Source organism: Lipotes vexillifer, unplaced genomic scaffold (assembly GCF_000442215.2).
Source record: "Lipotes vexillifer unplaced genomic scaffold, Lipotes_vexillifer_v1.1 scaffold815, whole genome shotgun sequence".
Lineage (NCBI taxonomy): Eukaryota > Metazoa > Chordata > Mammalia > Artiodactyla > Lipotidae > Lipotes > Lipotes vexillifer.
In genome coordinates, this window is record NW_006773723.1 from 3,370,890 (window position 1) to 3,396,713 (window position 25,824).

At 37.8% G+C, this 25,824-nt stretch overlaps 1 protein-coding gene across 1 annotated transcript in view; it reads left to right on the plus strand.

The window, feature by feature from the left end:
- Nucleotides 1-25,824, plus strand: part of PREX2 (phosphatidylinositol-3,4,5-trisphosphate dependent Rac exchange factor 2) — a 291,490-nt gene that overhangs the window by 187,449 nt on the left and 78,217 nt on the right. Inside the window, exons 30-34 of the mRNA XM_007448492.1 lie at nt 4-124; nt 6,052-6,093; nt 10,159-10,376; nt 14,514-14,616; nt 17,342-17,485. Of these exons, the coding sequence (XP_007448554.1) occupies nt 4-124; nt 6,052-6,093; nt 10,159-10,376; nt 14,514-14,616; nt 17,342-17,485 (628 nt within the window). The remainder of the gene's footprint in view (nt 1-3; nt 125-6,051; nt 6,094-10,158; nt 10,377-14,513; nt 14,617-17,341; nt 17,486-25,824) is intronic.

Sequence of the window (25,824 nt, forward strand, 5' to 3'; positions counted from 1 at the left end):
CAGCAGGAAATGGAACCAAAGCTGAGTTGTCCAAAAAGGTTAAGGCTTCACATCAAGCAAGATCCTTGGAATCTTCCCAGCAGTGTCCGGAATCTTGCTCAGAACATCAGAAAATTTGTTGAAGGTCAGATGAAAAGCAAAGAACATACCGTGACATTAGCAATACTCATTTAAAAACCCATCATGCCTTGATTACTTTTTGAAGTTTTTCATGTTAGGAGGAAAATAAAAGGACTGAAAAGGGTGAGTGAAGGCGGAGGAGGGAAAGAAGGAATAAGATGACAGAACCTTGTGTTCCAAGGATCTAAATAATGTGGACTGTATCACAGAAAATATTCTCAGGCAATAAAGTAAGGGCTCGTTCTTAGGAAGACAAGTGGAACGTGGAGGGAGTTTCATATTTTATAACATGAAACAGTATGAGAAAAATTCCTAAAGGGTTTCACAAAACGTATGAAGCTATACTTCATGGAAAGTCTACAAAATCAATTGTGAGTCTGTGAGAATCAAAATAATGACATAGGTTGCATCATTAGTTTTTAAGTTTCTCTTTCAGAAGTGTTTGTCTAAGTTGATTGTTATTAACTAGCATAAGATTGTCTACTCAGCATCCCATAACTGATACAGCCTCTGATTGGAGATATAAAAGACTTCAAGACAACTCTAGTGAGCCTGGTTGCATGTTGTTTAGGGTCAGAGTTATTAAGTAGAAAATTCTGAGAGTTTTTAAAGTGATTGTGGTGAAAAAGATGAAATGAGAAATTTGTTTAATTTTTTTGTAATGTCTAAATCAGTGGTTTTCTTCCCAGTATTAGACCAGTGGTTGGCAGTGTCTAGAGACATTTTTCCATTGTCACAATCGTGGGCACACTACTGGCATCTAGTGGGTAGAGGCCAGGGATGCTGCTAAACATTCTACAAGGTACCAGACAATCCCTCACAACAAAGAATTATTTGGTCCTAAATGTCCATAGGGCTAAGGTTGAGAAACCTGTACAATAAATATTATGGCTGTATTTCCCCATCATTTGTGTGTCATTGGGATGTGGTAAATAGTATTCAGCAGAATTACATCATAACCCACTTTTTTTTAACCCATCACTACCATTTTTTTAGGGTAAATTAAAGAGAGTTGCATACTTTGCTGATGGAAGACAGCTCTTACATCCTGTAGGGTCTGAGCCTGTGATGTCACTCCTTCATGCCTCAGTGTGTTCACTTACTAAATGACAGGGATGGTGTAAATGTTCTGTGATTACCCGGTCTTCTGCCTAGAAATATACTCAAGTATAACAGCTTAGATATTGTTTAGAGATCAACAGAGAAGAAATTTGTACAGAAATGGAAAACTCCAAATAAATCACAACAATTCTATTGTATAATGAAATCTTTTATTCTTGACAACTGGATTTCTTGACTGTATCTTTATTTTATAGCTAAATATAATGATTATTTGTGACACATTGTAACATCACGTTCAATCAGAAGTCTGAATTTAAAACCCCCCAAAATAATGAACAGCAAAAGTGACAAGCATATTTTTAAAGGCTGTGAGCTTTAAGGAATTTAAGCATATACTTTACTGAGTAAAAGGTATGTTTTCGCTGAGTGGATGCCAGTGTCATAACACTCCTAAAAGTTATAATTTGTGAATCTAAATGCAGTTATTCTCATCATCTCTGACTTTCTTTTCACATTATATTTGTTTTTAGAATAAATGCAATATCAATCAAGAACAAAGAAACCCTTAAAACTTTTTCTTTTTTGTTTTTTGAAGAGCTTTATCATTAAGAAAATAACTTCTAATGCAGGGCAAAAAACTTATTTTTTAAAAAGGTATTTTTTTTAAGAATTTTACATTTTCATCTCAAGTCCTTCCTTATATACTCAGTACTTCTTTTCACAATGAGCGGCCATAGCAATGACAACTGTCTACATATATTGATTGATTGGTAGATGTTGTGAATATTAGTGCCACTCTTGGTCATGGGAGCCCAGCAGCTGATTGAGCATGGTTGGCTTTGCTGAGTCCTTCAGTCAACAGAGTCAACAGAGGGAGGGCTCTTGGCAAAATTTAAGTTGCATCCCTGGCTGCAAGTCTCAGAGAGATGCAGTTACTCTTTGGGTAAGAACTGTGATTGTCACTGTGTTAAGTGAGTCTTTAAAAACAATTAATCAGTAGTTCAGCTCAGTGGACCATCAAGGGAGGGGACAAGCTACCATTTCCTGGTGATCTGTGTGGTGTCTGGTCCTGTTGTATGGGGTGGGAGCAGCAGCTCTGGGATCCTTGTAATCAGCCGCTTGTTCTGTGGACAGACTCAGAAGTAACCTCACCCGTTCAGCATGAATTCATCCTGTTCAAGTTAAAGTGGTTTTCATTCTATTTCCCAAATTGTCTTTATGGAAGGATTGATTTAATGGAAGGTTAGGTCTGGGCTGGAAGTTTAGCATAATGTTACCTTGCCGGAACGTCAGGGTGTATATGTATAGCTGGGATGACCCCATTCTGATGTTCCTGTAGGGGAGGAAAAAAATATCCTTTTTTTTCTTTAACTCTCCCAGTAAATTAGTCTGACAAAAAACAAATTAACAAGAGAAAAGCACATAAATTTATTTATTTTAATTTTCACACGAACACGGGAGCCTTCATAAGGAAATGAGGACCAGAAGAAAAGGTTAAACCTGAGTGTCTTTATACTAGGTTTGAAGAGGAGTAGAAAGTTCTGGAAAAATTTATAGGACAAAAGGGCACGAGCTAAGTGTAGTAACCTGGGGGGGCTCAGCAAGGCCTGTTCCTCTTGGCATCCCTCCCTCTTTGGAGATAAGGATGCTCCTTTCCTTTGGGTATCGCTCTCCTCAGCAGCTTATGACCTGCTTCTGGGGAAAAGGGAGGTGGTCAGAGAGTCCTTCCTGCCCTCACTGTTTCTCAGATTCCTTCAGCTTAAAATAATTCATTATGCCACAGTGCCGTATTTGGGGGTAGCATTTCCGAACCCCGTCATTCCTTCGTCTCTGATTTCAAAATATCCTAGCAAGTATATACCAAATATGGTATCAAAGTATAATAAGTGTATGGTCTTTATGTAGGAGGGACTGTTCCAGTGCCATTCATAAGTTATCTCACTGCATGCCATTCACTCAAAGCCTGTAAACTGAGGGCAGAGGAGAGCAGAAGAAATAGTGGACTAAATGGGGGACAGAGTCATTGTGTGGTATCACTAAAATAACCTCCTAATTCCTCAGCTAAGTTACGGAATCACAGTGTCAGCTAACTGAAGATATTTTTACGTGGTTAGCCCACTGTGGTATTGTGATTTATAATAAAAAATATATATTTGGTCTTCATCCCCTTTTCTGGCACAGAGATCAAAAAACCCTTGGGATTTCCCGTGATGAGAGGATAAAGCTGTGTTTTCTTATGTTAATGAGGTGACTTTTGGAAATCATCTATGGATGGTGGCTGGTTGCCTGGGGAACCAACCTTGTGAGTAGAAGGTTGGAATTTTAAGTCCCACCCCTGACCTCCAGGGAGGGGAGAGAGGCTGGAGATTGAGTTCAGTTGCTAATGGCCAGTTATTTATTTAATCGACCATGCTTATGTTATGAAGGCACCATAAAAACCCCCAAAAAAAGAGGACTGGAGAGTTTCTAGGCTGGTGAACTTGTGTTAGTGCCTGGAGCTCGGTGCCCTTTCCCCATGCCTTGCCCTGTGCCTTGCCCTGTGCCTTGCCCTCTTCCATCTGGCTGTTCCTGAGTTACATCCTTTTATAATAAACTGGTAATCTAGTAAGTAAAATGTTTCTCTGAGTTCTGTGAGCTGTTCTAGCAAATTAATCGAACCCAAGGAGGGGATCATTGGAACCTCCTGTGTACAGCCAGTTGGTCAGAAGCACAGATGATAACCTGGACCTGTGATTGGTGTCTGAAGGAGGGTGAGTGGGTGGGGAGACAGTTCTGTGGGGCTGAGCCCTTATCCTGTGGGATCTACAGGTAGATAGTGTCAGAACTGAATTGAATCGTAGGACACCCAACTGGGGTTGAAGAATTGCTTGGTGGTGTGGGGAAGAATACACATCTAAATTGGATCCACCATCACCTTAAATTCAAATATCTGTTAGTGACATTTCAACTCTTTGCTGCCTACAAAAATTATACTCCTTTTAAAAGCTCCTATTTTTCTAGCATCCTACTTTTTTTCATGTTTTTCTCTGCCTTTATCTGCCTAATATCCTAAAGAGCTTCTTTTTCTTCTTCTCTTTTTAATTCAAAAGTCTTTTCAATTTTTTCCTTTTTCTTCATATCTCAGTTACTAAAATAGTTTTCTGGCTAATCCATTGTCTCTGTCTTTTCTGGTTCATATACACCGTCACCAGATTCATTCTCCTAAAATATCATGTTCAGTACCCAGCCTCAGAGCCTTAGAGTTGTTTTCCGTTAGACAAATCTAAACTCATCAATCTGATGCTGAAAGCCACTTTTCAGTAGGGCTTTCCAATTGTATCCCAATCTCAATCTCTTAATGATATAATAAAATCTTTTCTGTGCTAGATTGTTGAATGTTTGGCATTTATTCTCTACTCTATTCCCTTGCTAGCACTATTTCCCACTCTTAGGATATGTACTTAGTCCCCTGACAATGAACTTTGAACATTTAAAAAATTTTGAGACTCTCTTAAAAAAAATTCTATACCAATTTTAGCCATATGCAGGTTACAATAATAATAGTGCTTCACAGGTACACAGCACTTTAAATAATTTTCCAAGGCTTTTTTTTTTTTTTTTTTTTCTTGCGTTATGCGGGCCTCTCACTGTTGTGGCCTCTCCCATCTGCGGAGCACAGGCTCCGGACGCGCAGGCTCAGTGGCCATGGCTCACAGGCCCAGCCGCTCCGCGGCATGTGGGATCCTCCCGAAACGGGGCACGAACCCGCGTCTCCTGCATCGGCAGGCGGACCCTCAAGCACTGCGCCACCAGGGAAGCCCTCCAAGGCTTTTAATATATATTCCCGTTTATTTTTTATATACAGTCCTATAAAATAGATAAGATAGATGTTATTATCACTTATGAATGAGCAAGTTGAGACTCAAAAGTAGATTAACAATGTACTGAAGATTTCAAAGCTAGTGTATAACAGATGGGTCTCCGGACTCAGTCCCGTGTACTTTTCTGCCTCTGAAATCCATTTGTTCTTGTGTCTCACTTGTAAAAATTAATGCCCTTTCAGGCATTTCCTGCATTTCTTATCCGTTACTTTTGTTGCTCTGATTCTGCTGTGAACCTATTTAGAGTAGGGTACAACCTAGCCTTTTTTATTTCCCATAATCTTGGTTACATAAATGAACTCTTTATGTTTTAATATTTTCCTGTTGCAAGTAAACTATTTACCAATTGGAAGCAAATGGACACAGAGCTCATTGGGCACATAGCAATCAGTCTGATGTTAATACACATCATTTATCAGACATCTGTGATTGGCCCTGTGTGGGGATGGGGTGAGAAGAGTATTTGGAAATACTTAGTACTTTTCTGTCTTATAGGGCAGTATCTTGGCCTGCAGATAGGAAAGCCACAATATATACATATATTTCTAATAATAATACACAGATAATTCACAATATGACATACACATATTTATTAATATATATTTATATATTATATCACATATATTCTTTATATATTGTATATAGAATTTTTAAAAGTTTAAATTTGAAAAATACTATTTGACAGTTTATTGATCAAGACCAGAATAGCTGTAGGTGTTCAGAGAACACCACGCAAGCTACAACAGCTAATGATGACCTACAACGGTAGCAGGATTTGAACGCTGTTTCATAGGTTCATGTAATTCAGAGCTGGAAGAGATTTTAGGGTCTTGAGCAGTGGGTAGAATTTATACAGGTAGATAGGCAGAAATAGCACGTCAAGTGAATGGGATTTTTATTACCTAATGTATATAATAAGGTTGTGCTAATTTTTACTACACAGTTAAAACGTGATGTTAGTTGCAGAAAAAGACTGAACAACTGACTGGTATGTTTCCTTTCTCTGCAGAGGTAAAGTGTAGGATACTCCTGGCTCTTCTTGAATATTCAGGTAATATTTTACATTGTTTTTACTATTTGAGATTATTATAGCCCATGACCTTAGATGTCTTATGATATGAAGGCAGTGTCTTCAACTGTTTACAAAATAGATGGAAATATGATCTCTACCTTTTCTAAAGCCTGGCAGAGATTAAAAAAATACTTAGATAAAAACATATGCTCATCTTCAATTAAAGGTTAAAAACATGAAAACATATAAATGTATATTTCTACAAAATATAATTTAAAAGGAGAAAGGGAGGAGGTTTTGGTAAAGTTAATTGTACAAATAGGCTTTTTTGTGAAACTGTGTCTAACTTTTGTTATAACAAGGATGTAGGCGGGTTCAGATTTAAGGAGAAACAGACTGTGCTTTTCATAGGAGGACTCTCAATCTGAAATCGTTTTGCAAGGGCATGGACACAGAGAGGGGAAGAATTTGTGAGCACTTTTACAATCTGTCACACTTGGAAAATTTAAATTATAAACGAATGAACGAGCCAACTTAACCAAGAGGGCCTTTTGTTTTTTTTGATGCTTGGTTTTTGCTTTGCCTTTTGACTGAGTAATAATATCAAAAGTATCTTACATTTTTTGAGCTGTAATAATGACAGCGTAGTCGATGGACCTCATTTTTATGGATTTCACTGAGTTCTCACAACTACTCTGTGAGAATATTCTTATTGTTTCCACAGTTTTAAAGGTGAAGAAATCTACATTCAAGCAGATGAATAATAACTAGCACATGGTAGTCAATCAACACATACTTTGGGACATCTAGAAGATTAGGCATAGAGATGCCTTACTGGGTGAATAAATAAATAGTAGGTGCAGTTTTGAAATTCAAACTCAGTTCTGCCAATTCCAGAAATGGTCCTGGAATGCATTGCTTTATGTATTAATATTCAGATGGCTGTTCTTATTTTGATTTCAATTTCATTTTTCTATTCCTATCATAATTCTCCTTTTTCCTACTTGATTTACTCCTTTTTTCTTTGTTACATTTGAATGATACCAAACATAGCCAAATCACTCCATGTTGTTGGCTATAAAATTATGCTTTTCACTTGAAAAGGGTGGACTGGGTCTGCTAAACATTATTCTTAATTGTCTTTTATTCCTGTCTTTCTGTCTCTCAGATCTCTTCTTTTTGTTTCTTTGTTTATTTTGCTTTCTTTCCCCTACAGTCTCAGAATAATGACAGATTACTTGCATGTCTAGAAACCATCTCATTCTTTTCAGATCAGCAAGCTTACAGTGGAGTTTGAGTTTTTTAAACAGTTGAGACTAAATTAAGTGTTAATGTTTTTAAACATGTCTGTAGAAGATGAATTTAAGTAGGTGCTTAAATACTGAAATGAAACGGAAGCCTTTGATAGGTAAAAATCCATTTGTTTTGAGTGTATTCCCACTACAAGGGAATTTTTACTTGGCGAAAATAAACGAGCTGTCAAAAAAAACAGAACTTGCTTTTCTTCTTTTACTAGAAGCTGGGAGCAGCTGTTGTGATTCTTGCTGTAGTTCTTATTGATAAAAATGAGGAATGAGAATAGCTTTGGTAAAGGATGGACACTTGTGACTTTCGAACAGCTGCATAATTAAAAGGAAAAGACCTATATGTTTTTGCTGAAAGTTTGCTTATTGGATTTCTTTCTTTATCACGATGTTCCTTCTCTATTTAGCAATAAAACTGAGCACGCATGTGCCAGGCACCATGGTAGATGCTAGGGAGAAGAATCATGATAATATCACTGTCCGTTGTCACCTCGCTAAGGGCTTTAAATGTTTTTATCTCATTTATCTTCATCACAGGTCTAAGAGGTAGGAATAACCCCTATTTTACGAATAGGGATCTGATACCTAGAATTGTATAGATTAAAATTGGCAGAATGGGAAGTTGAAAGCAGATTATCTGCCTCTCAAGTCCCTGAGCATAAATCACATGATATGCCACTTCCCCTGGCATCGATGTGCTGACGGTCCCTGGGGGAAGACAAGCACGTGAGCAAACCCTCACAACGCTATAGGTCATTAGCCCTTCAGTAGGGGGAGACACCCCAAGACCTGCAGGGGCAGAAAGAAATGCACAGACTTCCTGAAGGAGAGAGGACATTCCCCAAAGGGAGATAATATTTTAGTAGTTCAATGAGTTGACTCTTGAAGAATGATTTCAAGTTTGCTGGGTGGTGAGGGGAGGAGGGTGGCCCGCAGCCAGAGGGCCCATGGACCAAGGATCACCTTTTTTTGTTTTTTTTTTTCGCGGTACGCGGGCCTCTCACTGTTGTGGCCTCTCCCGTTGCGGAGCACAGGCTCCGGACGCACAGGCTCAGCGGCCATGGCTCACGGGCCCAGCCGCTCCGCGGCACGTGGGATCCTCCCGGACCGGGGCACGAACCCGCGTCCCCCGCATCGGCAGGCGGACCCTCAACCACTGTGCCACCAGGGAAGCCCAAGGATCACCCTTTTAAGTCAAACTAAATTCAGCCATTTCAAGAAGCCAGAGAATGAGGCTCATACATTTTCATTTCACTTAATTCATTTGTTAGTTGCTCTACTGGTTCATTATTTTCATTTAGTAAATATTTCTACACCCAGTTAGAAATTATGCACAACGGATTAAGTGTTTTGCTTTTTTCTTAGTTGAGAATTGGACAAAGTTCTTTCCCAGTTTAGCCATTTTATAGTGACCTGTAAAACGCTCTTTTCTGTCTATTAGAGCAGGAACATAGTATATAACTACTTAAAGGAAATGTCTAACACATGTTGTTAGTTAAATTAACAGGTTGAACTATATGGAATTGCCATATTCAATCATGTTGACCTACAAAAACAGCAAGTTCATATAGTTCGACCTAGTCAATGAATATTTTTATTATATAACTAAATATTTTTAATATATTATCCTGTTTCTAACAAAATTTTCAAGAGTAGCTTTTACTAACAGTGAAACTAAGTAACAAGCAGCAATTATGTGTACACATGCTTTGAGGGTCATTAAAAACAGGTGTTCCATGTTCTTGGTAAAGAACTTAAAAACTATGCCTTTCTATCAATAAAGCAAGAACTCATTGCTGAGTAAAGGCAGCATGTTTATCTACGTTATACACTAATTATTGACAATGCTTCTTCATTTCAGGAGATTCTGAGCCCTCAAAATATTTAGTACACGTTTGGGAGTATGATGATATTTACCTGCGTTGTTCCTCTAGTACAAGAGATTTCTCAATGTACAGAATGTATGGCTTGGTGTTCATGTTGTTTATGTAGTTTGTGTTATATCCAACGCCCCAGAGAAGTGAACCTTTTGGGATCAGGTTCTCAGGGGCACAGCTGCTTTCCATTTGAAAAACCTGAGGTCCAGGACTGGCAATTCACAGGGTAAACATACCTTCAGAGTGGGTCAATCAGAAGTCCAGTTAATTGCAGAACAAGAATGCTAGTAAAAATCAGTTTATGCTAGAACTGCAAATATTTTACCTATTTCAAAAAAAAGATAGGAATTTATGAACTGGACCTGTTTATACCTTATGAAGTTGAACAGGTGACTTCAGGAGATACAGATTTGCATATTATTACAAGCAATTGGACACGATACTCTTCCCCATGTGTTTCACATTAATATTTGAATAGGTCTAGTAGGTAATTTTTTAAAATTTAGTACTAATAATATTTTATTTCATTTACCAGCACAAACTGAAAAACTGGACTTTGAGTTTTCTTTAGGAAAGTGTCATGTACCAGTACAAATTGTGTTCCATCATGAAAAATAAAGTAAATAAAATAAAGCCTGATTTTATTGGGTTTTATAAAACAACTTAGTGATCGCAAAATAAAGTTACAATATCAATTCAGAAAAATGAGCTTAATGTTTCTGACATTTTTGGGTGTTCAGTGTTTTCTAAAAGGCATACTTGCTCAAACGTATGTGCTCATGAATAGAGCTCAAATTCACATTTTTCCCATGGTGTGAGTTTAGGGAAAGGATGAAATAACAGTGAATGCAAATGCTGAATGAATTGGTTTTATTCAACTATGACGTTTTCCAAAACTGCCTTTATGTTCTCCTGGATCACAGACAGTGAGACACAGCTCCGAAGAGATATGGTTTTCTGCCAGAGTCTTGTGGCCACAGTCTGTGCCTTCTCCGAGCAGCTCATGGCCGCCTTAAACCAGATGTTTGACAACAGCAAGGAAAATGAGATGGAAACTTGGGAAGCCAGCAGAAGGTGGCTGGACCAGATAGCGAATGCAGGAGTTCTTTTTCACTTTCAGTCACTTCTGTCACCAAACTTGGTAAGGAACCCCAATGCCTCCCACTGGCTGTGTCAACTGGAACGTACATTGGGACCTATTCCCAATAAAAAACATGGTTATTCGTTATTGTATCCACAGTCATCCAGCTCCTTTAAAAGGATATGTTTTTCCATGGGCAAATATAGCTTTAATAAGTATGTGGAAATATCTTTCCTGATTTTTATTCTCAATGGCTGCTAAAAGCTGAGAAAGCCTCCATCTGTTACTAATTCCTGTATCCCTAAGCACCGGCCGAGAAAGGTCAGCAGAGGAAAGAGTATCTGTCTGCTGCGGTTGCTTATTTGCAGTCCAGAAGGAAGAGTCTGCCATGAGACCCGAGCTCCCCCTGAGGTTGATGTTCTGGAACATGCTCTTAGAAGAGCTCTGACAACTTGCATGCCATACTGTCTGACAATCTGGTTAAAATTTGCATGTGTTAAATGATTTTATTTCCTTCCTTTGTGTGCATGTTTTTCCTGTTAAATCTAAGAACATTGCCTTAATTACTGTAAAATATTCCGTGTTTATGCCTCAGTTGTCCACAGCGGAGATGAAGAAAGCATCTCGAAGTATTTGATAAAACCGTGGTGAACTTAGAGTTTTTTCACATATACTTCCTGTGGTTCTGATAGTTGTCATGATGTATAAAGGCAAATATGTTCAGTTTATTTAAACTTAAGGTGCGTGTTAAATATAATTTTGATTTGAAACATGAGACGCTATTTTATCTGTTAAAGTACACATAGAAAATGTAGCTACCAAGTAACATGGTTGAGTTTTTAAACGAATGTATATGAGTTTATACATCAAAATAATGTTTTTCTTCAGTGGTATTGAGGACAGGGGGGTAATTGCTGTACTGCACGGTCGTAAAAAGTTCTGGAATGGTAAGGTAAGGAAGTCCATTCAGCTGAGTGAAATTCAGAGAAACAGGATTAGATTCTTTAGAAAAGACTCTATACACTCCATGTGGGTGATCAATTTTTCATTTGTTTGCTAATATAACCAAATAAGAAAGATTTAATTAATGAAAACTTTGAAATAAGTCACTTGAAAAGTGTTTAAAAACAAAATAAATACTAATTAATTATTGTCTATCAAGTAAAAATTACGTAAGATAAGATGCCCTCTTCCTAATACATGGTAGGCTTTAAGTGTTTGTTGAACAAATTAATTAATGAATGAGGCTTCATTTCTATTCTTTTCTTACTTAAAAACTGCCATTGTCTAGGCAAGTGCTGGTACATTTATTTGAAATCTCAAGGAATGGAGAAAAGTATTTGTAATTCATACATCTGGTAAGTGACATATCCAGACTATATAAAGAATCCTTAAAACTAAAGAATAAAAAGACATCTCGATTAAAAAGCAGGCAAAGGATTTTTGGGTTTTTTTTGTTTCTTTTTTTTTGCGGTACGTGGGCCTCTCATTGTTGTGGCCTCTCCCGTTGCGGAGCACAGGCTCCGGACGCGCAGGCTCAGCAGCCATGCCTCACGGGCCCAGCTGCTCCGCGGCATGTGGGATCTTCCCGGACCGGGGCATGAACCCGTGTGCCCTGCATCGGCAGGCGGACTCTCAACCACTGCGCCACCAGGGAAGCCCCAGGCAAAGGATTTGAATGGTCATTTCTCCAAAGAAGATATAACATGGCCAAAAGCACATGAAAAGACGATTAACGTCATTAGCCATTGGGGACGTGTAACTCAAAACTACAATGAGATACTATGTCACAGTGATGTGGATGGCTACAATCCAAAAGACAGACAGGCACAAGTGTTGGTGAGGACGTAGAGAAATTGTAACCCTCAGACACTGCTGGGGGGAATGGAAAATAGTGCAGCCATTTTGGAAAACATTTCGGCAGTTCCTCAAATTGTTAAATGTGGAATTTCCATATGACCCAGAAATTCTACTCCTAGGTAATATCCAAGAGAAAAGAAAACTTATATTCTAGCAAAACTTGTACACAAATGTTCCCGGCAAGATTATTCATAATACCTAAAAAGTGGAAACAACCCAAATGTCCATGAGCTGTCTGATGAGTGGATAAACAAGTTGGGGTATATCCATACAATGAAATATTATTCAGCAGTAAAAAGGAGTGAGGTACTGATACATGCTACAACATGGATGAACCTTGGAAACATGTTAAGAGAAATAAACCAGTTACAAAAGACCACATATTATTTGATTATATTATTATGTAATAATAGGCAAACTTTAGAGACTGAAAATAGGCTAGTGGTTGCCTGGGGCTAAGGATTGGAGGAAGGTATATGGAGGATGAATGCTAATGGGTACTGAGTTTCTTTTTTTGGGGTGGTGAAAATATTCTAAAATCGGATGATGGTGATAGGTACACAACTCTGCATATATACTAAAAACCCCTGAGCTGTATACTTAAAATGGGTGAATTTTATGGTAGGTGAATTATATCTCAAGAAAGCTGTTTTTTTGTTTTAAATAGGTCTTATGAAACCCTTAAGTTTATTTAAAGAATTGATAAAAAAAATTCAAAGGTAGTTAAAAACAAAGTCAAAGAAACTTGTAATCTTCCTGCCTCTGTAACAAGAGCGCTAAGGCCTCCTGGAACTGTGAAGAGCTCCCTGGGAGCTGCAGGCACTGGTGGTCTGTGTGTTCCTGGGCTCTGAGCACAGTCCTAGGTCCTTGGGTATGGGTTTAGCCACATCTGCAAGTTAAGGATCAGAGCACAGCCTGTTTGGGACATTTCTTCCTGTGTGTATTCCTCTCAATTGGAAGAATGCTGATTCTTTAGTCCTGTCCCTACAGTTCCAGGTTCATGGCATTTTTCTGCTGCTTCAAAGGACTTTAAAAAGTAACAGTCTTATAAACATTTATCCAGCACTTACTGTGTACCATCCATTATATTAAGTACCAAACTCAGGTACAAAGGTGATGATGCTATTAACCTTTTGGTATCCATGCAGTCCTTTGGGGTCTGAGGCTGCCTTAGTGGGTTTTTTCCCATACACAATGGAAATTCTTTACCATCTCCTTCACCCTCTACTCATGCTGCCCCCAAAATATGGCTATAAGCTTACAGTAACTTTTAAAATGCTGGTAAAGCATATTAAATGTTAAAAAGGATCATTTGGGCTTCCCTGGTGGCACAGTGGTTGAGAGTTCGCCTGCCGATGCAGGGGACATGGGTTCGTGCCCCGGTCCGGGAAGATCCCACATGCCGCGGAGCGGCTGGGACCGTGAGCCATGGCCGCTGAGCCTGCGTGTCCAGAGCCTGTGCTCCACAACAGAAGAGGCCACAACAGTGAGAGGCCCGCGTACTGCAAAAAAAAAAAAAAAAAAGATCATTGACATTCTTAAGGAAACAGATGTACCTTTGAAAGAAAAGTTGTGTATGATTAGGTTAATTATTCTTTCATGAGGAAATTAGTAAAAGACTTTAGATAGTGCACTGAACTGCTAATAGGAAGGCCAGATCCAATAATAGAAAGATGATGTCACTGAGGTATGCAATGAACTTGTTACCATGTCTGGGCCTTACCTGCCTCAGCTGTAAAATATGCTGTAGGAATGAAATGAATGATTAAAACAAATCAAATCTCATGTTCACAAGATTCTAGATTAAGGCCCCCATAAAGGCAAGTGGAAATGATTCTTGTCCCCAGGCTCTTTGGAAGAAAAATCATTACATACATGCAAATTGCTTTTATCACAGTTTTCACAAATTGCAAATTGAATAATGCACAGGTTACCATTATGTACTGGGCTTTTTAAGAAAACAATATTTTTGTCTTTCAGCTGTTATATTTGTCAGATTATAGAGATTTAGAGGCAAATAGCATGTTTTTTTGTGTACACATTTGTAACTAATAAACAAAAGCAATAGAATTAGAATCTAGCTACCAAATAGACTAAAAAAATCATTTAGACAGCAGAGAAAAGGGAAAATATAAAGCTACAAAAGAAACGTAACTGAGGATTTGTTAATTTCATTTTAGACAGTAAATTCTTAGATGTGTTGATAATTTGGTTTGTACTTAAATAAAACACAAGTGAACCTAGTTTTGGTCTGGAGTTGTTACGTTGTATTATGTTATATTATGTTTTATCCCAAACAATCCTATAATATCATGTATTGTTTTTATTTCTTTCTAGACAGATGAACAAGCCATGCTAGAAGATACACTGGTTGCACTATTTGATTTGGAAAAGGTTTCTTTTTACTTTAAACCATCAGAAGAGGAACCACTGGTTGCAAGTAAGTAGTTAAATATTTCATGTATGTTTTGTAAAATTTCTTTGGCATCAGACAACAACATATGTCATAACTTTGATATGAATATGTTTGATATGCAGTTTAAGTTTTATATAAGATATTTAGAGTAAAATAGTAATAACCAACTAGGGAAGTGATAGAAAGTATATATAAATTAAATTTACAGCTAATTTTATACTTTTGTTTTTAGCTATTAGTCTGACCTCTGAAACTTTTTGTGTGTGTCAAATATTGTGCTACTCAAGATTGCCTTTTCTTTCTTTTTTGTTATTGTGGTGAGATATGCATACCATAAAATTTACCATTTAACCCGTTTTCAGTATGCAATTCAGTGGTATTAAGTTCAAAATGTTGTGCATGCGGCTTCCCTGGTGGCGCAGTGGTTGAGAGTCCACCTGCCGAAGCAGGGGACATGGGTTCATGCCCCGGTCCGGGAGGACCCCACATGCTGCGGAGCGCCTGGGCCCGTGAGCCATGGCCGCTGGGCCTGCGCGTCCAGAGCCTGTGCTCCGCAGCGGGAGAGGCCACAACGGTGAGAGGCCCGCGCACCAAAAAAAAAAAAAAAAAAAAAAAAAATGTTGTGCAGCCATTTCCACCATCTGTCTCCAGAACTTTTTCATCTTCCCAAACAGAAACTCCATACTCCTTAAACAATCACTACCCTCCCTCGCTTCTCCAATTCCTGGTAACCTCTCTTCCACTTTCTGGCTCCGAATTTGCCTATGCTACGTACCTCACATAAGTGGGATCACAGAACATTTGTCCTTTCTGCTGCTTTTTTCATGTCAAGACTTCTTTTAATAAAAGAACTGCCCTAACATTTCTGGCTATGTGGATAATCTCTGAGGCCACCAAAATGTTCACTCAAATATATAATTATTACTTAGCAAAATTGATTGAATTGGGTTTCCACTCCTTATCTTCAGTTGATCCTGTAGACAGTGTGTTAGCAGGCAATGAAAACAGTGTTTAGAGCCAAGAATATACAGAGACATTGTAGTTGTTTGATCTGACAATAATTGATAAAATTTATAATTTAATTCTGAGGTAGACACATAGTCTACATTTTTGCCAGCTTAAAAATGAAAATTAAAAATTATTTTATCCAAGTGTCAAAAAATTTAGTGTGTACAAATATAATCACATTAACTATCTTGATTCATTTATTCATCCTGTACAATTTCCAAGACGGCAAAACCTATCTTGTTCATTGCTGTGTATCCAGCACTCAAGAGATGCCTGGAACAAAAAGGCCAATATTTTTTTTCAAGTAAATGAATGAATTCAGTTTATACAGTGCATCAGGCAGAAAGGCTTTATGGTTATAAACGTAGAAGGATAAACAAACTTGCTGTGCAGAATGAAGAATAGAATTTCAACAGAACTTGGTTGTATCTAATGTTGCAAAGAAGTTACTTTATGAAATTGAATTGAAAGATTGAAAAGTATCCCTTTCCTTTAGCAATTGGCCATCATGAAACCTAACAAAGGCATTGTTTTAGAAGTATACATCCAGAGAAATAGCAACACCTAGGGCTTAATCTCTATATCTTTTAGTTTCTGCAAGTTATGATAGTTTATCTACCATTTCAACATTGTCACAAATAGGCTTAAAGTGTGTCTGTCGATCCAAGAAATCTTCAGCAGTTTGTTATTTTTCTGTTTCTTGTTTGTTCATAAATGTGAGGATCCCCTATGTATTATGGTAGACGATCTAAACAGATCTTTCAGGGCTGGGAAAGGTTTTTACCTATTTGCACATTTCCAGTGTCTAGTACAATAAATAGGGACTCAATAAATATTCATTTAATCTGTTATCTAGAAATTATAATCATTTATTCATCGAAAATTTCTTAAGTGCCTACTTATGGCCAAGTGTTGGATACAATAGAGAACTAAACAGAGATAAATCATAAGTGAGATAAATGAGTTATTTTGATAATAAATTAGAAGATAATATGAATGCATGACAGGAAATAGAAAAAGAGCAAAGGATGAAAATGAAGGGGCAGGTAGGGCATTTTTGATCTGGTGCTCGGGGAATGGAACTTGCAAAACACGTGCTAATTGTGATAATGGTTGCTATGTACTCAGTTTCTTGCAGACTTCTTCAGAAGTGTACCCCAAGGGCTCATCTTGACTAAAATATGAATGAGGCAGCTGTCCTGGGAAATTGTGATTCCAAACCATGTGTAGCTAAACTTCTCATTTAGTTAAGTGAGACACCTGGTGTGTTAAAGTGTAACGAAGTTTTCTATTACAGAATTTTATATACAGTACAGTAATAAATCTGTTGCTTTAGCTAATGAGAACCTGATTTAATACTGTTTCACCAAATAGCACTGTCAGTATGCCAAACCTGAGCTTTAATATGCGTGGGTACTTTTAATATATTAGTTTCTAGTAATTTTCGGGATTCTTTTTTTTTTTTTTTTTTTTTTTTTTTGGGGCCCGGGGCCCTCTCCCTGCTGTGGCCTCTCCCGCCGCGGAGCACAGGCTCAGCGGCCATGGCTCACGGGCCCAGCCGCTCCGCGGGATGTGGGATCTTCCCGGACTGGGGCACGAACCGGCGTTCGCTGCATCGGCAGGTGGACTCTCAACCACTGCGCCACCAGGGAAGCCCCGGGATTCTTTTTAAAGCTTAACAAATGTACTAAATAAAATATCCTGATTTTAGGAAGTAATATAACATTAAATGTCATTTTAGATGTTCCTCTTACTTATCAAGCTGAAGGAAGCCGGCAAGCTCTGAAAGTTTACTTCTACATCGATAGTTATCATTTTGAACAACTGCCGCAAAGGTTGAAAAACGGAGGAGGGTTTAAAATTCATCCTGTTCTTTTTGCACAAGGTAAACTGCTTTCTTTATTATACTTCATGTACTTAAACTATTTTATCTTTATCAATTTTTAAAAATGTACTTGTGACCATCCTTTTTTTTCATTAATTCAAAACTTTATTCATAGTACCTAGGTAATACGTTTACTGGTGGGAATGTTTGTTAAGGAAAGAATTGCGTATGGTTTAAATATTTATCAAATAGGATTGCAGCATTATTTATAGTGGAGAAATAAGGCATGAGTGGCTTAAATAAAGATAAATTAATTTGACTTAAATAAATTATGGTAGAACCATTAAAATTGGTTGGTTAAGATATTTTATGAGGTAGAAGTTTGATAATATACCCACGCAGATTACAAAAAAGAATTTATATTATAGTGTCAATTATGTCATTCATGTATGTATATACTTACATGTGTGTAAAATGTATCATTGGATGATTAAATTGACGATATTTTAATCTTTAAGTTTTTTTGCATTGGGTCAATTTTTTTGTCAGTAAAAATGTATTCCTTTCATAGTAAAAAAATTGTTTTGGCAAATAAACAATGAGTGTTAACTGCAGTAGAAGAAATTAAGTATAACATGAATAAGGAGATTCTTGCAGTGACGTGATTTCCCAGGGAAGGTTCTGGATCTTTTTTATTTCTGTGGTCACAGATGCTGCCAGAAAAGATCAGAAATTCAGATTATTGTGTAGTATCTTTTTGTCTATGATTTTTTTTTTAATTCATGCTGTGATCAAGATTGTATCAATTTCTCTGAGTGGTACCACAGAACATTTCATTTTTTCTTTTGAGTTTTCAAGACTGCATTGGTATTACTGTAGGATTTTTATATTCTAATAAAAAATGAGAAGAGTAGAGCAATAAAATCCATCTCAGTAACGGAAGAACAGAGAGGCATATGAAATCTAAATTCACTGCCAAGTGAAAATTCTGCTTTGTACCACATGCATGTTGTTATAATTCTAAAAGATAGATTACTCTTCCTTCAATTGCCATAGTTTAAAAATGACTACCTCAGATACTTGGCAAGAATACATTTAAGCAGAGAAAAATTTCAGCACAGAGATCTTAGGAGTTATTCGAAGGTATTTTCATTTATGTGATAGGGTCTATGTAGGTAATAAAAGAATCTGCAATGAAAAGAAATAAAAAAGAAAAAGAAATTGAGCAAAAATAGACCTTTGGAACTATGTTAGGAGAATAGTTTAGCCTAAAATATGTTAAAAGCCATTACAGAGATCAGTAGTTTTAGAAGAAAGGAACGGCTGCTGGTCTGGAATATTAACTTTTATAGGGTTTAACCAGACCTTGCCCTTGTTAAAGGCTCTTCATTTCTTTTCCTTTATTTCTCTCTTTTAAAAAATTCTGTCTTTGAAATCATTACTGAGATGACAGATGGCATTAATCATCTTTTCTAAAAAAGTGATTACATTTGTGACACACCAACCATAAATAGCTGAATATTCATACCCAGCAGCCAGTGTGCATAGGGAAAAAATGATTTTGCAAGTAACCTCTATTTTATAACTGTGGCTAAAGCTAATTTAAAAAGAATCCTGAAATATATATGATTTCGTTGAGTACACTGTTGCTTTTACAGTGTAATGTAAAGAAAAACTCTAGCAAACATTAGGTTTTAGCATTCACTCAGCAGTAGAATATGAACAATGATTTGATGAGGCGACAGTGGAAACACTTCTGCAGTGGAGGTCACAGATAGGTAAACAAGACTGGAAAATAGTCTGTCTCATTAAAAATCTGTCAGTGATAAGGTTGTTTATTTAAAGGGGTTGCAGAGGTTCCTGCTGCATTCATAAAACTCCCATGAGGAATCATTAGTAACTGAGTTTTCATCAGTTTGAGAGAAGCACAGGAAATTCAGCCCTAGCTTGAGCAGCGATTACCATCTGGTAATTGAAAGTGGTGGTAAATGGGAGAGATTCCAAATGGAGTCTATTCCTGGGATGAAAGTTTAATGGAAGGGTTTTAGTTTTGTGGATATGTGAGTCTTTGTTAGCAAATAATAAAGAGAAAAGTAGATGACTTTGAAATTTTCCTGGGAAATGTATTAGAGTCAGCGCTCCTAAGGTTGTCCGTGGTACCATGTACCTAGAACAAGAAGCAAATGTCCTGCCTTCTCATTTTTTCTTGTCTGCATGGATCCTTGGGCAAAGGAGGGCACATGGATGAATGGGGCCCCCTGCAGAGATGGGACCAACTAGTAAATCAGGAATTCCAGGGTTGGAGGCAAGCAGGGTAAACTTTTAGGGAACGTACATTGCTAAAAACCAGAGCTGCTGGAGAAAAAGAGTCTAGGTGGACAAAATGGCAAAAAGGCAGATTTCCAAGGTTAGGAACACAGAAACAGCCAGACAGAAAAGTCAGCACAAAGCGTAACCAAAATGCTAGAAGGTAAAGATCACACTAAAGCAGTCTTCTAGAATTACTTCCTACAAGTCAGAGAATTAATCCTTTTAGGATCCCTGAGCCCTTGGTAAGATAAAGCAAGTAACTATAAACTGGGTGAAAATGGGAGTCCAAGGAAGATAGATATCCAGGGTCCCTGGCTTGCTTTCATGCTGTCTCTCAGTGGTTCTCAAGCTGGCTGCCCTTTAATCACCTTGGGAACGTGTTAGAAAATACCCATGCTTGGTTCCTTGGTTCCACACCGAACCAATGAAGTCAGAATCTCTGGGAAGTGGGGCACAGATACCAGTATATTTTAGAAGCTTTCCAGGTGATTCTAATATCCACCAAGAGTGAGAAAGCACAGAGTTATGTGGATTATAAACCACTGTGCAGTTATCTAGTTAATCTTTGCTTAGTTACATTAATCCATTTCACAAGTGTTTGACAATTCTAGATTCTGAGGAGCCGGGGCAATGAGAACTGGACCTTTTTGCTTCTGTGTTGTTAGCTCATTAGGACTTGGGCTACACCGAGAAGGAGATGTGATTTGGGTGGGACAGTTTTTTTTTTTAGCAGAGGCTGAAGATGCCCTGTAGAGCTGACAGCTGAGGGTTGTCTTCTGGCAATCACAGCAGCTGGGCAGAGAGCCCTTCGTTTCTGAAAGGGGCTCTGAGTGGGTAGCTTTAGAGTATCTGCCGTAGCCCTCATCTTGATCTATTCCTTTGTGTAGGGAGGGTGTCCTTCCTGACTTCCTGGGGGCATAACTTAGCAGCATATTAATGGGACAAGCTATAGTCCTTGCTGCTGCAGAGGGTCTTGGGGCTACAACAGATTCTCATTTTCCCTCTTATGCCATCCTTTGTACGGTAGCCTCGTTCTCAGCCTGAGCCTCTGCTGGTCTCGGTGGCATGACTAAGATCTTCAGCCCCAAGAAGCCTGATTCCCTGGTGTCACTGTGCCCTTCTCAGGCCCGGATTGCTGCGTGTGTCCATTTACCATCAAACCTGGGCGAGGGGGTACCAAGAGGGACCTGAGCGGATTACCTGGATGCCAGACATATTTCTTCTTATCCTCGTTATGTAACAGTAGCCCTACTGCCTTATGATGATCAGGGTAGATTAGCCTGCCAAGATAGTGATTTTCTTGTTGGATGGTGCCTTGGCACAAGGAGACTCAGGTGCCTGGGTGTCAACCAGAGTTTACAGTTCAGTGGGGCCCCTTCTTTGTCTCCTAGGGAAAGTGTGCCCCTTTGGGGATCAGGACCCTTAAAACTATGGAGCTAGAGTTTCAGGGATGGGAAGCACACATACCCCAAGTGAGCCACTGGAATTGATAAGTTTCCCAACACTGCCATAAAAATGACCACAAACTGGGTGGTTTAAAACAATAGAAATGTATTCTGTCATAGTTCTGGAGGCTAGAAGTCTGAAACCAAGATGTTCACAGGCCATGTCCTCTTGGCAGGCTCTAAGGAAGTATCTTTTCTTGCCCCTTCTGGCATCTGGTGGTTACCAGCATTCCTTGGCTTGTGGCAGCATAATTACAGTCTCTGCCTCTGTCTTCACATGGCCTTCTTCCCTCTGTGTGTCTGTCTCTGTGTCTCTGTCCAAATCTCCCTTTTCTTAAAAGGACAACAGTCATTGGATTCTGGCACACCCTAATTCAGTGTGACCTCATTTTAATTTGATTTCATCTGTAAGACCCTATATCAAAATTAGGTCACATTTGCAGCCACCGGGGGTTAGGACTTTGTCATAATTTTTTCAGGGATACAATTTAACCCTCCACAGATGCTAGCATGGCTATTTCTGCTTCTACCCTTGGTTCCTAGACCCGTGTATTCTACCTCTTTGGGACATGGCATCAGATAAAGGTCTTTTTTTTATGTACTATGTCTTTAGTTATGTACTATGTCCTGGAATGTGGTATCCCTTCCTTGTAAAGTGTTGTTAAGTACCTGTTCCCTGAGTCTCTGGTGGTGATTTTCCTTAAACTAAATGGGACATGCAAAGCTGGTTCCTTCTCCACAAGCACATTCTTGGGGATATTTGGTTTCTTCACCCCCTATGCAAAAAGCTGGCACCCAAAACTGTTACTCCTAACTTTTACCTCTTTAAAAGGTGTCTTTCTATTCTCAGAGAATAATTAAAATCACCCAGAAACTTGAGCATTTTCTCTTTTTTAAACAAAAGGGAATATTTTGTTATAAACATGGTCAGTTTCTAAGTTACCTTCATTCATACGTTTTTTTTTTTTTTCCCTGCAAAATTCTTCTTAAGATCCTTTAAAAGATGAATCCTTTAGTTTTCCATTTGGGTTTTGCACAGTATTTATAAACAAAACATTAAATACCTTTTGAAAAGAGGAAGGAACAATTCCCAGAGTTGAGATTTCCTGAATGTTAAGAGTGGGTACATGAGCCTGTGAACCCCCCTCTCTTTACAAAGCAGCACAGCCTTTTGCAATGTTGGTCATGGCAACACGGACAAAACTTGCCTTCCTCACAAACGTTGCAACCAATTCTAAGGAATTCTGACCAATTGTGACCATTTCTGGAGATTTGTAACAGTGCGTATGTAGTGTCTTATTTAACCAATAAAGTACCATTGTTGCACTATCAGAAGAGGGTGTTAGTTGATTGAAACTATTCTTAAAATTGTTCCTCAGAGATTTCTGATTAATCCCTTTCTTGAAAAAGCCATGAAATGCATTTTGAGTGAGTGGAAGTGAGGCTCATTTTCAGTCTTAGAATAATTTAATCTTTAATTTCTGCTAATATTCATTATGTTTTCCTTTTTTACGGACTGTACCTACATTTAATGGAATGTTTTGCTTCTAAATTCAAAAGTAGTAGAAGTAAAACAAGCAAACAAATTCGAGTTGTATTTTAAATACTGCTTTTAATTAAGTGCTTTTAAATAAATTAAATATTTATCCAGTCAAATATGTCAATACTATTTTTAAGAAATATTATATGGATGAGAATTAAGAAAAGTAGACAAGAAAGTGCAAAAGAGGGGTCAAACTTTGAAGTTTGGACATTATTATATATGTAACCTTTTTTTTTTTTTTGCTGAGAATAGAAATTTAGTTTGGTAAAATGTCATTCCACTCTCTTTATTAAAAAAAATAGCTATAAATAACCAAACTATTCACCTAAAAAAGGGAATGTTGTTCTCCTTCCTCTACTTTGCCATGCACAGTTTACTTTTCAAATATAAAACTCATCTTTTTTTTAGTTCATTTCCCTAAAACCCTATACATGAGCCATAAAATATTGCTGAGACTCTTCGCAACACTGTTAAACTCTTTTCTCATTTTTTAAAAAAAATTACATAATTGTGAATCTTAACTGGTGTTAATTTGAAAATATCATTAAGAAATATAAGGAACATTTTTTTTTTTCTATTGTAACAAGCTTTTAGAGCAGGACTGGACATTCTGGCCAAAGCTGAGCCATCAAGACTTTATAGAAACTAGATACCAGGGGTTCTCTTGTTCCTTCCCACTCCCGACCCCCTGCCTCTAGTTCCCCTGTTGCCCCTTCCTGGTGGTCACCTTCTAGTCTTTCTGACCTTAAATCACAAATTCAAGTGTTCTTGCATGGACCCTACTCTTAGATCCCCAAACTTCCTGTTTGGCTAAGCACACTCAAGCGTCATCTATATCTCCTGTGGAAACTGAAGTAGATCATGCCTGTGGGGCATTGGGCACCTTGCCTTGTACAGAAAATACATTCCATAAATGATAAGAATAGTCATGGGCTCTCTTAATCCTATTATTTAATTTAATTATTCCTCAAGAACCGTAATTAGTAAGCGCTCGTATTTTCCATTTCACAAACGAGGAACCTGAGGATCTCAGATATTAATTAACATGCCCAGGGTCACACTAAGTTACTAAGCAGTGAAAGTTATGCTTTTACTCCAGTGCAAGGGCTTTCATTATTAGCTTTACAGCTGGGATAGAGGAATTCACATTGAAGTATGACTACTGATAGACTGAATCCTCCTAGAATATTGGCCTTTCGCAAATAACACTTTGTTAACTTAAGGGAATGTGGCATGTATTTAATGATTGTTTTATCAGAAAGACTTCCTGTATTTCTTGTGTGTATTCAGGCCCAGAAGCTTGCTGAACCAGTTGTGAATATTCTAACGAAAGCAGAAATCATAAGGAATAAACAAATAAATAATCCTTGAAAGAAGCCCACAAATTCGATTTTCTGTACTGAAGCAAATGTAGGAAGCTTTCTCTCTAATTTTCCACAAGTGCTTTGCTCAGTTATAAGCCAATAATGCCATCAAAAAAAAATTAAATTTAGCAATACTCTAAAACTTTTGTCATTTCTTCAATGCTCTAGAAATCTGAATGGTTTAGAAAACACAACACAGCTAAAACTAATTAGCAGTGACTTTCCTATTTTTGCCACCAAAATGGTGATGTTTTTATCAATTTGAGGAAACATGATTAGTTTAGAGACTATTGCATTTAGCGATTTTGAAAGATTATTCTTTTATCCATTTTGAAATAGTCTGCTGAAAATTGAGGCTCATTAATAGTAATAATTTCAAGGGGAAATAATTTACATTTCCAAATTGGATCCATCACTGTTCCTGCCATTCCTGGCAGCCTCTCGAAAGGAAATCTTGTATTTCTAGGCACTTTCCTATAATTCATTTCCTCTCCAAAAGGTTAAAAATACCACTGCATAAAGTGTAAAGGAAAAAGAAACAACCAAAAATGTTAGTTATGAAAGAAATATATATTACTCAAAAGACATTTAAAATTAATGGGAAGTTATATATGTGTTTATGCTTGTTTATTTTTAACTAAAGTAACTGACCATTGGAGTCGAAGTAGTATTCTAAGATTTCTCTTAATCTATACGTCTTTTTTTTTGTTTGTCCTTGTTTTTTTCTATTTTTTAACATCTTCATTGCAGTATAATTGCTTTACATTGTCGTGTTATTTGCTGCTGTATAACAAAGTGAATCAGCTATACATATTATATCCTTATATCTCCTCCCTCTTGCGTCTCCCTCCCACCCTCCCTATCCCACCCCTCTAGGTGGTCACAAAGCACTGAGCTGATCTCCCTGTGCTATGCGGCTGCTTCCCACTAGCTATCTATTTTACATTTGGTAGTGTATATATGTCCCTGCCATTCTCTCACTTCGTCCCAGCTTACCCTTCCCCCTCCCCGTGTCCTAGAGTCCAGTATACATGTGCCGCATCTTCTTTATCCGTTCATCTGTCGATGGACACTTAGGTTGCTTCCATGTCCTCGCTATTGTAAATAGTGCTGCAGTGAACATTGTGGTACATGACTCTTTTGGGATTACGGTTTTTTCAGGGTATGTGCCCAGTAGTGGGATTGCTGGGTCATATGGTAGTTCTATTTTTAGATTTTTAAGGGACCTCCATACTGTTCTCCATAGTGGCTGTATCAATTTACATTCCCGCCAAGAGTGCAAGAGGTTTCCCTTTCCTCCACACCCTCTCCAGCATTTATTGTTTGTAGATTTTTTGATGATGGCCATTCTGACTGGTGTGAGGTGATACCTCATTGTAGTTTTGATTTGCATTTCTCTAATGGTTAGTGATGTTGAGCATCCTTCATGTGTTTGTTGGCAATCTGTATATCTTCTTTGGAGAAATGTCTATTTAGGTCTTCTCCCCATTTTTGGATTGGGTTGTTTGGTTTTTTTGATACTGAGCTGCATGAGCTGCTTCTTTATTTTGGAGATTAATCCCTTGTCAGTTGCTTCATTTGCAAATATTTTCTCCCATTATGAGGGTTGTCTTTTCGTCTTATTTATGATTACCTTTGCTGTGCAAAAAGCTTTTAAGTTTCATTAGGTAGCATTTGTTTATTTCTGTTTTTATTTCCATTTCACTAGGAGGTGGGTCAAAAAGGATCTTGCTATGA